At 20.3% G+C, this 12,878-nt stretch overlaps 1 protein-coding gene across 1 annotated transcript; it reads left to right on the top strand.

Moving 5' to 3' along the window:
• Positions 1 to 3,529: 3,529 nt before the first annotated feature.
• REPTOR-BP (REPTOR-binding partner) lies at positions 3,530 to 9,241 on the top strand. The gene is made up of 5 exons (XM_011504265.1): positions 3,530 to 3,606; positions 3,891 to 3,930; positions 6,880 to 6,973; positions 8,483 to 8,604; positions 9,101 to 9,241. The coding sequence occupies exons 1-5, from the start codon at positions 3,530 to 3,532 to the stop codon at positions 9,203 to 9,205; spliced, it is 438 nt and encodes a 145-aa protein (XP_011502567.1). The 3' UTR covers positions 9,206 to 9,241.
• Positions 9,242 to 12,878: the final 3,637 nt, after the last annotated feature.

Here is a 12,878-nt window from a genome sequence, read left to right as displayed (position 1 = left end):
CTATAATGATAAATTTATTTTAAAAATATTTTTGGAAATTTTATTAATTAATCTAGAGAATGTTAAAGAAATTAATAACAAATTTCGTGTGCATTTTGATATAACATTATTTTTCCATAATTCTAATGATAATGAATAAAGTGTTATCTTGTTTTTTATATTTACAATTCGTATTTCACACTATCAGTATCTTGACAAAATTATTAAAATTATTGAAATTAAAATTTTATATTAATTACATAAAGTGATGAATATTTATAACATTATAATACAAAGTCATTTGTTACATAGTCAAAATTTTATGATTTAATTCTGGAAGAAAAACTATAATTTAAAATAGTCAAACTTTCAATTAAAGTAAATTTTTTTTAATTAACAAAGACATTTGATGGAATATATTCAGACAATTTCAATCAACTGAAAAATTTAATTTAATTTATAATATTATAACATTAACAAGCTTATAGTTAAAAAAAACATAGTTTTACTTAATTCATCAAAATCTTAATTAAATATTCGTAACTTACTTTTGTCTCAGAAATTGAAATTTGAATTAATGTAAAGTAATTTTTAGAATTATAGGATTAAGTATATATTATTATAGGAAAAAGAATTAATTATTAGATTTTATTTTGGTTTTGATATATAATAATAAAATGTGAAAAATGAAATGTGCTTATACATTAACTAAATTTTTTCAATTTTTATTTAATTTATTTTAGGAAACATGCTATTGCTTCATATATATAACACGTTCGTCGCTATAATAAGAAATTTAATTGAAAAGTTCTGGAAACAATTTTTGTATATCCATCATGTAATTTTATTTAATCGTCAAATTAGCTTAAATTAATATTAGTATATATTTATTTAAATTCTAGATTTCTATAGTATGAAAGATGTTTTCTCTATAACTTTTTTACTTCATATATATTATTCGTGAAACGTACTATTATAATTAGGTTATTCTTAATTGTTATATGCATTTAATTAATATACATATCTCCTATATAATTGAAAGAGGGTACCTCATAACCACTGAATAACAATACTATAGCCAGAAGCTGTTAAAGAAAATGATGTCTTGATATATTAGAAAAGGCTTAAAAAATTTTCTTCGTTTCTTATGAAAATTACTATTTATTTAACAATATACTTTTATTATACTTTGCATAGATCTTTAATAGCCTTTTTTGTTTAGTAAACCAAATATTAAATATAATATTATTTTTTGCCGAATTTGGGTAGTTTATCAGAAGATTTACAGAAATAAATATATCTTTGAAATGAAGAGGTATATTCAAGTAATATGAAAACATATTTTTAAATAAATAATAAATATAGAAAAAATGTAATGTTGTGATTGCAAATCTAACTGTTTTCTTTCTTTATATACGAACCCATTAATTAACTTTTGGTTTTGGATTCGTTAATTTCAAGTAATGTATATTTATAGTAAAATAAATGTTTCATAATTATGATATTATTACATTTTTAAAATGTTGGAAGTTAATATATTGGGTTGAATAAATATAAGCAGCATGGAATAGTAAAGACATAAAAAATTCTATTGATTAGCATACCTAAGGTGAAATTTTTAATTTAAAATTGTAAAAAATTTTAAATTATGAAATAAATAATTTATGTTGCAATAATAAAAATATGATGAGTGAAACAGTACATTTCTATAGTTATTTTAGTTTTCATAATAGCGAGAATTTAATTTGATAGCAAAATAAAAATTTTTATTTATAGAATTTTTAGTAACAAAAGAAAATCAATATGAGAAATTAGCTTAATACGAAACGACAATAATAATTTAGTAAATAAAATATATCTAATAAATATACAACGATAATAATAATAACCTTCAAATAAAAAGTAATAGACAATTAATTAATTAACTTGTTAATACAAATTTATTGTAAAAAGTAATTACATATTTTTAATAACCAAAGAAAAATAAATCTCATTTAACTAGATCCACGTGAAATCAATAATATCCTTTTTAGTATTAAAAATTAATCAGAAAATTAAACTGTTTATGTTTTATTAATTACCACAAAAATTTATTAAAAATATATCTATATTCAATAATTAGGATTTACTTATGATAGAAACTATTTGATTTAGTAATATATTGCAGAGAACTTTCAAGTAGATATATTCGATAAAGATAATCGATTTGCCATAATTGATCACTGTTTTATATATCTTTGCAATCGCTATTTTGTTACATTTTCGATAAATTTGTCCACGGCTCTTCTTTTATTACTTATGATTTTTCTCAAACTATGGTGTTTACTGTAAATATTGAAATAAAATAGATAATGAATTTAAAATTCACAATATTTTCTTTTAATATAAATATATACCACTATATTTTAACTCATAACTGTATTTTTATTTTGTTTAAAAATTATTTTCATTTACTATTTTAGCACTAGAAATATTTATGATTTTTAGTATAAATGCCGACATATTTGAGTTTAATATTTAATTCATTGCTGTTTTTTATGGAATAAACCATTTCCTTTTATACACATGTTTCTCTGAATTCTATGAAGTAACGTTATTCAATAATTTAACAATAACATAATACGTGTTAAAATATTCGGTCATTATGTTATTCTATTGTCAAATATTGATTTGTTTACTTATTTTTTATGCTTAATTTTTTTTTCCAAAACAACGTTAAATGACAAAATGTATTAACGTATATGCAAATGTTCGCATACTACCCCCCCAAATTATATTATTCAATGAAGAACTTTTAAAAATAAATATGATTGTAAATGGTGACATTACGTTGCGATCTACGAAAGCAACTAAATAACCTGTTCGGAAGGCGCTCAACAATAATAAAGATTAAGTATTATGTTCTATTATATTTCTCACTGTAAAAAGTGAAAAAATAATTTTTGGAATTCTTAGCAAGCTAAATATATAGTATTTTTGTTTTTATTTAAAAAAGAATATACCATCCGATTATACATTATATAGCGATTAGAAATTCACGAGACTTCATTTTTACAATTAAAACAAAATCATATAAGAAATCAATATAAATCAATATAAGAAATATTTTAATGACTGTTATAACGATAAACAGAAATTCAAAATCAGAATGAGGAGATAAAAAGTATAATTAGTTTACATAACAGCCGGTCGAGAGGTCTTCTTTATATTGATTAGTCATGACGAAAAGAGACTAAATGAATGTTCGTGTTCAGGACAAGAAAATTTTAAGTTCATATTGTAAGGTATCGATAACACCTCTAATCGTTATTAGGATGGATAGGCGATTAGTATTTTGTATACAAATGCATATCACAATAATTGCAAAGTTTTAAGGATATAGATATTTTTCTATATTCTTTAAGTAATAAGATATCTAATTGTCATTAAATAAATTTTAATCAGTTTTTTAGATTTCTATAAGTACAAAAATGGATTTTAAAAAATGTAGTAATTAAAATTATATAAAATTGTTTTAAAAAATCTACGTCCCACTAGATAAATTGTCAACATGCCTGGATCTTTAGTTGGAATTTCAAATTCTGAACATCACCCAGAACCAATAAAATCATACTTTGATCCCAAGTGGTATATATATTTTGTTCTTTAATGCAATAGAAGATAAAAATTTAATAGATAAAAGTTAAGATAATATTCTTTGCATCATTTGAAATTAGTGCAATGATTATTTTATTTCAATGCGCATGTGACCAAAAGATAGTATTATGGATTGAGATTACATTGTTAGAAATCAGTATACTATATTTTTTAAGGTGGATAAAGATGAAGACCTGGTTAATCAAAAATAAATATGTGTAGTTCCTCTAAATATATTTATTTTGAAATATATAAATAAACATATTTATCAAAAGTTATATAATGGATTTCGAACAACCACTTATTAATGATATTGTAAATATACATATTCCTATTAAACATATTTGGTGTATATATTTATATTTCGAAAGTATAATTAATAATTTTTTTTCAATATTTTTATTTTTAATTTCCGCTTTAACATTGTGTTAAATATAACATAAACTTTATTTGATGTTTATTTTTTTTATTTAATTAGTATTTAGTAACTTTTAAGCATATGAAATATTTATTGGTGTTGATTATTAAATAGTTATTTCAAAGAACTATACTTTCTTTTATATTGTTATAGCCCATTTAATTTTTACTTTTAAATTTTGCTACAATTTTTAAAATTTTGTATAGATATAAATACAAAGATCTAGCTTTCATAGATATAATACCATTATTGTTAGTTAACATACATATTTTAATTTATTTAAATGTCAACGTTAATTTGTTAATACTTCAGGAGAAAACTAATTTTGAATAAAATAAATTATCTATCAAATTTATCCTGTACATATTATAATAAAATAAAATATTTAAATATGTATAGAAATTTTAAATAAATAGTTTTTAACCAACATATTTTATTCTATTTATAAAACAAGTATAATTTATTTATAAATTATAAACATATATAACAATATAAATATTATGAATTTGTATTACTTATATTTTATATTTGAAAATGATTTTAATAAAAATTGTACAATAATAATTTGTAATAATAGTTAATTATAGAAGCAAATAATAGATATTGTAAGAATAAAAATATAGAATTCTAAGCTTAATTTAATAAATATTTTTTTATGATTCAATATACAAAATTATTAACAAATTGATATAAATATTAATAGTGAAATATATAGTTTATATTTGTTAGTTATAGTTTAATTTATTTATTATTAAGTGATTTTGTAAATCTTTGTATTTGTATATAACCAAATTTAGTAGCATATATTATATATTTAAATTGACATGAAAACAAATAAAAAAATATATATAAATTTTTCATAATAATTTCCAAGTTTAATATAATCCCTATGTTATATTTAACTACAGCTTTAAATACATATTAGATTTTTAATAATTTGATATAGATAACACTTCATTTGTAGTAACAAAAAGATTATGAAAATTTGTAGAAAAATGAAGACACATAAGTGTACAAAACCAAATATAATTATTATATGGAAAGGTTAGGATTGATTATTCTATTTACCATAGCAACTCTAAAGAATAAGTATGTAATTAAATAAGTAGGAACATATATTATTAGTGAACATCTAATTCCATTTTTTGAATTTTTTTAATCTTTATTTAGTTTTTACTGAATTCTTAAAAATTTTCAAATCTTTGGTCTGAATCAGACATGTGTTAAAAAGAAGTTTTAACTATTATTATTATTTAATTTAATAAAATTGATTCTTTTATAATCTGTAATCATTTTTTTCATTGTTGGATACTGATAAGTAATTTTTTGGGAAAATCCAAATTGTTTACAAAAAAAAATATTTATGTATTTCAATTTCAGAAGACTACCCCAAAAATTTATAAAATATAGTAGAAACATCAAAATATTTAACTAAAACTAATTAGTTTACTAAAAATCATGAAAACTAAATTATTTTACAAAATTAATTATATTCTATAAAATTGAAATGTGTGAAATATTTATTGGTAGTATTGTGTATATTAAGATTTAGTAAATTTTGTATGAGTCCTAATTTATATATTTAGTATAAAAAAGTACTTTTACATTATATTTAATACATAAGATGAATAACAAATCTGTAATAAATAGTATATTTTCCAAATTATAAATATTTTAAATGATAACTTTTAGATAATCATCAGAATTATCAGAATAAAGAGAAAATATTAATTTATTCTGTTTAAACCATGTTATTATTACAATGAATTGAATTAATGTAATAATAATATACTTTTGATCAAATATTTTAGTTTTAATATGAATGGATAGATGGATAGATATGAATATGATATCTAAAACATCTGAGTCAAGGCATGTAAATAAGATAACAAATAAATTTAAGTAGAAACATAATCTAACAACAATTTGTTTTATAAAACAAGACAAAGTTTAGAAGAAGTTTAAAAAAAAATCGTTGAAAATAAAAAATTATAAATAAAAGAATGAAAATAATAATATAGAACTTTAAAAATTACGTTACTTATTTAGTTTAATTATCTGAATTATATAAAATAAAAATATCTAATTTTGAGTGAAATATTGTTGAATTAATTTTTGTATTTACTGTACTTAAACTGTTGTGAATCTGCATGAAAATATGAGATTGAAAAGAGATTAAACTGATGATATATTCACAAGACAATATTTTTATTATAGAGTGAAAAAAAACTGACGATGAATGCAATATATATATATATATATATATATATATATATATGTTCAGTAATAAAGAATTAATTAGTTTTATACAAATTGCTTATTTACTAATATTGTAATATATTAAGTAACAATTGCAAAAAAATCTAGATTTTATCATTTTAAAATAAAACATAACCTCTATCCTATTTTCTATTAAACTAATAGAACTTTCCATACTCCAATATTTGAACAATAATTTTTGGGAATATATGGAAAAAGAAGGAAGATTATATAATTCAAATTGATCTACTGAAAACCTTCAGGTCATTGCAAAACAGATGCTTCAATAAAAATTTAGGAGCAATTGAATAAATGTCAACAAATAAACCTAAATTAATGAAATGTATTTTTTTAACAATTTAATAAGAGGATATTTATTGAATCAATAATTTATTTTAAAAAGCATCCTATAAATTATAACTTTTAATTTCATAGAATTAAAATTTTTCTTTACACATATAACCTATAAAAACTACTATATTAATAAGAGTGGAGTTATTACCTAAACAAGTAACTTTCAAACAGATATAAGAATTATGTTATAAAATCGATATTGTTCTTGAATAATAGGTATTTATATTTTTTAGGATACACTACGTGATGAGAAAAAAGAAAACGGTAAAAGAGGACGGCGACCAGGTAGAAGATCTTCAGATAAATCAGACATCAAAGCAAAATTAGGTATTGGTATAAATTTATTTAATTCAATTACAAGATAGTTAGAGTTGAAATGGATTAAAAAAAGTAGTACGTATAAATCAATTGCTGTAATACAAATTAATTTACAATAACAACTGTACTTAAATTGAGAATTTAAGAAAAAGTTGTCCCTTACAATTGTGAAATTAGTAAAAGTTCTTAATACGCTATTATGATTTCTAATAAAAAACTAAATGTAAAATTAACATACATAGATGAATTCAAATATAAAAAACAATTTTTTTAATAAATAAGTCGGGAGCTGATAATGATACATTATTTTAATTAATATTAAACATGTTCTAATATTACAAGAATGTTTAATAATATTTTAACATAATGTTACTTATCAACAGTTTAAAATAGTGAAATTTTCAAGCTTATAATACTATTTTTAAACAATCGTATTGGTATATTATTAATAAAAAACATTTGTTAGAATACTTACTTCATTTTAAAATTTATAAAATAAGAATTTTATACTCAGCTTTGAATATACAATAACAAAAATTATACAAATAGTTTCAGAAAGGAACAATTAGACATATTAAAAAAGGTAAAATGTAAATAGATTGAAATAGTTATAATATAAATATATTTACATTTTACAATAATAAAGAATAATAATATAATTAAATGTTTATAAATAATACCTTTAGATTTACGAAAATATTGCGCTATAGTACAAATCCTGTCATATAAACGTGATAGTTTAAAAAAATGCCTATCAAATTTTTATTATAAAGTAGAAAGAAGGATATGTTAATAGAAATATGAAATTAACTGAAATTTTCTTTCATACTGAAAATTAATATTTTGTAGGTTCTTAAGTATTTATTAATTTAAATTATCTTTACACCTTTATGTAAAACAAATAAACGTACAGTTAACTCAATAGTCATGAGTATTGAATTATCATATACATATATATATTATTGATAATAAAATGTAAATAAATTAGTTTTTAATTTTTTTATAAATTTGAATAACAATATTTACCTTATCATATCTATATTAAGTAGGTCTTATTAATTTTAAATAGAATCATCCAAATCCTTAAACAATATTCATATAGTATATATTTATTTTAATTTCATTTTACTTTAACCACATGAATATTTAAATACAAAAGATGTATTTAATTTGCAGTATTAATATATTTTCGCCGAACGATATATTAAAAAATCATTATAACACTATTGCATTAGTACATTGTATAATAATGACATTGATGTTTTGAGGTGAGGGTAAATAATATTATAAATGCATATATTTTTGATTATTATTCTGAGTATTGAAAAATAATTTTACTATTTGTTTCCTCAATTTTTTTTCTATAAACTGCAATTTACAATATTTATTTTTTAGAATTCTTTACATGCATACAAAATTAATTATTTCATAAAAATAAAATTTTTTAAAAGTAATAAATTTATTGATGACATAAGCATTTATCAATTTATAAATATATACATGTTTTTTGTTTCACAGAGCGCAGCCGTCAAAGCGCTAGAGAATGTAGAGCAAGAAAAAAGTTACGTTATCAATATTTAGAAGAACTGGTTTCTGATAGAGAAAAAGCGGTTTTTGCTCTTCGTAAGGAATTAGAAATGGTAGTATCTTTATTATAATATTCAGTTATTAATTAATATAATAAAATTGCATTACATACTACAACAATATTAAATATAATAAAACGTTTGCTAAAAAATATTCTATGAATATTTTAGATAGGAGATATACCTATATATAAGCTAGTTACATATTTATTTTCAGTCAATTGATATGAGCCCAATATCGCTATCATTTTCATTTTTGGTGTAAGTTTGTTTAAAAAAATTATATGTCCAAATATAATTTGTTAGTAATTATTTAATTAAAAGATTCAGTGTGTTTTACTAAAATTTAAAATAAAAATTTTTTACTGTTTTAACAACTTGGATATTTCAAGTTTTAATTTAAAATACTATTAAATATTTTTAAATTTAAAAAATTTTTATATTTATATTTTGATGCTTAGTTAATACTTTAGTTGAAAAAGATAATATTTCTATATTAAGTAGTAATATAATTTGAACTGGTATAATGAAATAATGTTGATTATTCTAGTATAAAACATGGAGTCAAGAGTTGGATCTCGGCCATATACCAGAAGGATTACCAACTTTATTAGAAGATTTTGGTACATTAAAGAAAGAAAAAAATAATAATTAATATTCTTATTAAATTTAAAACTAATCACTGTAAACATTATAATATACTTCAACATTGTACTTATGATTTTTTATTTATTTCATAGATATTTAATTATTGTGCTTCAATAAAAATAAAAATAACAATTATTAGATAATAATATATATTATATTCAAATTGAACACATATAAGAATTCATTTTTAGAAATTTGTTTTATAACATTATTTAAAAAAAATTATTTTAATAGACTTGATTAATTAATTATCATTGTTATTTAAATTATATTTTAAGTTATGAAAGTGTTAATATGAAAATTAATATTATATGTTAATTAATATATTATCTAAACAGTTACGAAATTTTTATTATTGTTAAAGAAGTTTATATTAAAAATTGAATTCTTTGTTTTCCCAGTTTTCCTCTGTATGCATTTTAATTACATGAGATTTTAAATATGAATTACTTTATGAAGTAAATACATATTTATTTACTTTCTTTAAATTTGTAAAGTTTATTTAAATAATTCATCTATATTTAAATAAATTTAGATTAAGTTTTTAATATGATTTTTAATATTTTATTTTATAATATATAATATTATAAAATAATATATTATTATTATAATATATAATATTTTATTTTTTAATATTTTTTAAATATTAATGAATCTAGAAAATATGTAAGAACAATTCAAAATATTACAAAAATAAAGAGAAAAATATTTCTTTTTTTAATAGATAAATGAACAATTATGCACAATTATATATAGATTTGTAAAGAATTTTATTTAAAATTATTAAATAAATTATAATAAAAATTCTTGAACTCATAACGAATATATAATAAAGTGCACAAATTATTTTTGCATCAATGATTTTGAAAAATACTAAAATAAAAAAAGTGAATTCTTTAAAAATTTGCAAATGAAAATCTTAATTATATTTATTATATTTTATAAATTAATTTCAATCAACAAAATATAAAATCATAAAACAGTCGATTTTATGAAAACAAAAATAAAGCAAAAAACGGTACACAAAAATTAATAAGTTTATATTATTCGTAGATTTAATTAAAAATCAAATGAATTTAATCCACTAGTATTTTTAAAATCTTAAATTAACAATATCAAATGTATGAAAAAATAAATATAATATAATTAAAAATTTAAATTGAATAATTTATTATTCAATTTTAAGAATTTCATAAATTTTATTTTTTTATAAATGGTTTTTTAAATTAAAATCACGACAGTAAATGTATTTAAAGTAAGCAAAATTCATAATTATTAATCAAATATATTATCAAAGAAAATTAGATGAATAGTGTCTAACAGATATTGATGAAACAAGTTGACCATGCATTAATAGATACATAGTCACCTACTCCACCATGTATGAAAAAATTGTCACAAATACTATCGGTAGTACATCTAAAAAATATAAGAGTAGACACAACTTAAAAGAAACAAACAATATGGTTTTAGTTCATTCAAAATGTGTTAGATTTATACATATATTCTGTTTATAAATATGTTTATTGTATGTATATATTATATTTATTCATTACACAAATTTCAGAATATATAATTTTATTTAATAAAGTCATTTTAATATCAACGAATTAGATATTTATTGATAGCACAAATGCACAGTATTTTAATTTGTATTAAATTAAAACAATTAAAGTTATTTATTAATATTATGTTTTAAGATATATCATTATTCAAATTATCACTGAATTTTAATAAATACTATACAATGTAGATATGAAGTATTAAAATATAAGTTCTTTTTCAAAATTATTTTAACTAATTACAGCAAAATAATCACCTGGCTTTTGGCGTTTCGTTCTTAAAAAAATTATCAAACATGAATTAAAAATAAACTAGATGTTCGATATTCTGGATGGGGTCTAATGTTCGATAGTTCAATTTAATTAGTCGCCCGCCCTATCGGATGCTTGGGTAAGGACTTAAGTGGAAGGACTATAGAGATATATAGTGTGCAAAATTGGTTTAATATGGTTTATTATGGTATATTGACAATTACATTATAGATGAGTTGGATCCACTTCTCATAGAAGAGTGTAAGCTATGTTCAATCACAACGATACAGTTGCTCCCTGTCGATTGTGACGATGCTGTTGTTGATATTGTAATAATGAGCAATGGATTACACAGACTCCTTGGTAAAGAGTATGACGTGTGCTATGTTAATAGTGACTCTTGCCAATCTTGTAAGGTTTAGTAATGAATTCTGTACGCTTTATGTGAAAGGAGTGTGTTTTATGCTATTCTTACTCACAGCGATACAGTTGCCTTCACCTGATCCTGTTGAATAGTTCACCATCAAGAGAAACTCCTGGTATACCTTTGGTGATAAGGAGTACTTCGATTTTTTGTTTCTTGTAGTTTAATATTATCTTGAAATGGAGACAACACCTTTGATAGCCTGTTAATTGATTCGCACTGGAGAATTATGCGTGTTCCTTCTGTGATGATTTTACTAAGAGAGACTTTAAATATCTACGTGACAACCTAGTTAGCTAGCAACAATGGATTGGTGTTGCTATGCAGAGACTAGATAGACATGCTAGGACGTTCAAGAATTATAAAGCTTTAGAAGGCTTGCAGAATTTCGAGAAACATAAGCTATAGAAATTTCGAGAACTACAAGGCTTATAAATTTCCGAGAGCCAGAAAGCTTCAAAAGTTCTCAAATTCCGGAACACTAGATAAATGAGTTAAGAGAATATCTTGAAATAATATAAAGTTTTTCAACTTCGAAACAATAGACATAACTAGATAATATAATCAAAACAATACTAACATAAATTTAGAAATTATACAAAAAAATAATTTAAAAATGTAAATAAATTTGTTATAATGCAAAAAATATAATACTGAATTATTATTAAAAATACTAATTTATTCCATGTACAGTGTAACAATTATTAGATTATTTGTTATTAACTATGTTACAAATATAATGATTTATGAAGGGAAACGGTAATTAATGTCTGTATACCATTGATGAGTAGTTTTGAACAATTTTATAACTTCTGTAATGACGTTAATTAAGTCTACTTTCATAAATATATTATTTTTATACCTTGTTTAATATTAATGTACTTTAATAATGCAATCTGCTTCGGTTTTGTTAAATTAGTTATTAAATAAAATTCAGACTTTTAAAAAACAAAGGAGTTCATATCTCAAAATCTTAAATTGTTTTAAATAGGAAATATATAATAATTATATATCAAAGTGATTTTTAATAGAAACTTTTAAATTTATGTTAAAACTATTTTTTAAATGCGCAATTAAAAGATTTACTACTATTTTTTTACAAAAATATTGCGCATTTGATTTTGTAAATTTAAATTATATTTAAAAACTTAGATTATGTTAGTAGTTGCAAAAATTCTATTTTTACCAATGAAGTTTTGAAGTAGGTTATGTTAGTTTTTCTAATTCAAATGGAAACGAATTAGTCAAGTCATTAAACGTTTTCAGATATGTATAAGACCATCGCACTAAACATCTAATATTTGTTTTATATACATTGTTAATATATATACATATGAAATATATATGGAAAATTATAATACATCTTGTTGATACGAATTAATTTTTTTATTATGTTATTCTTATAAACATTTTGATTATAATTAAGTTTTTTCTTTTAAATC

Source organism: Ceratosolen solmsi, unplaced genomic scaffold, assembly GCF_000503995.2.
Source record: "Ceratosolen solmsi marchali unplaced genomic scaffold, CerSol_1.0 scaffold19, whole genome shotgun sequence".
Classification (NCBI taxonomy): Eukaryota; Metazoa; Arthropoda; class Insecta; order Hymenoptera; family Agaonidae; genus Ceratosolen; species Ceratosolen solmsi.
Note: the sequence above shows the minus strand (reverse complement) of the source record. Positions and strands in the feature narration are given on the sequence as shown.

Bases quoted from the DNA above. Each gene is read 5' to 3' on its own strand.
- REPTOR-BP (XM_011504265.1), top strand. From the start codon at position 3,530: ATGCCTGGATCTTTAGTTGGAATTTCAAATTCTGAACATCACCCAGAA. The intron at 3,607-3,890 runs GTATATATATTT...ATTTATCAAAAG, and splicing joins TCATACTTTGATCCCAAGTG to TTATATAATGGATTTCGAAC. The intron at 3,931-6,879 runs GTAAATATACAT...TATATTTTTTAG, and splicing joins AACCACTTATTAATGATATT to GATACACTACGTGATGAGAA.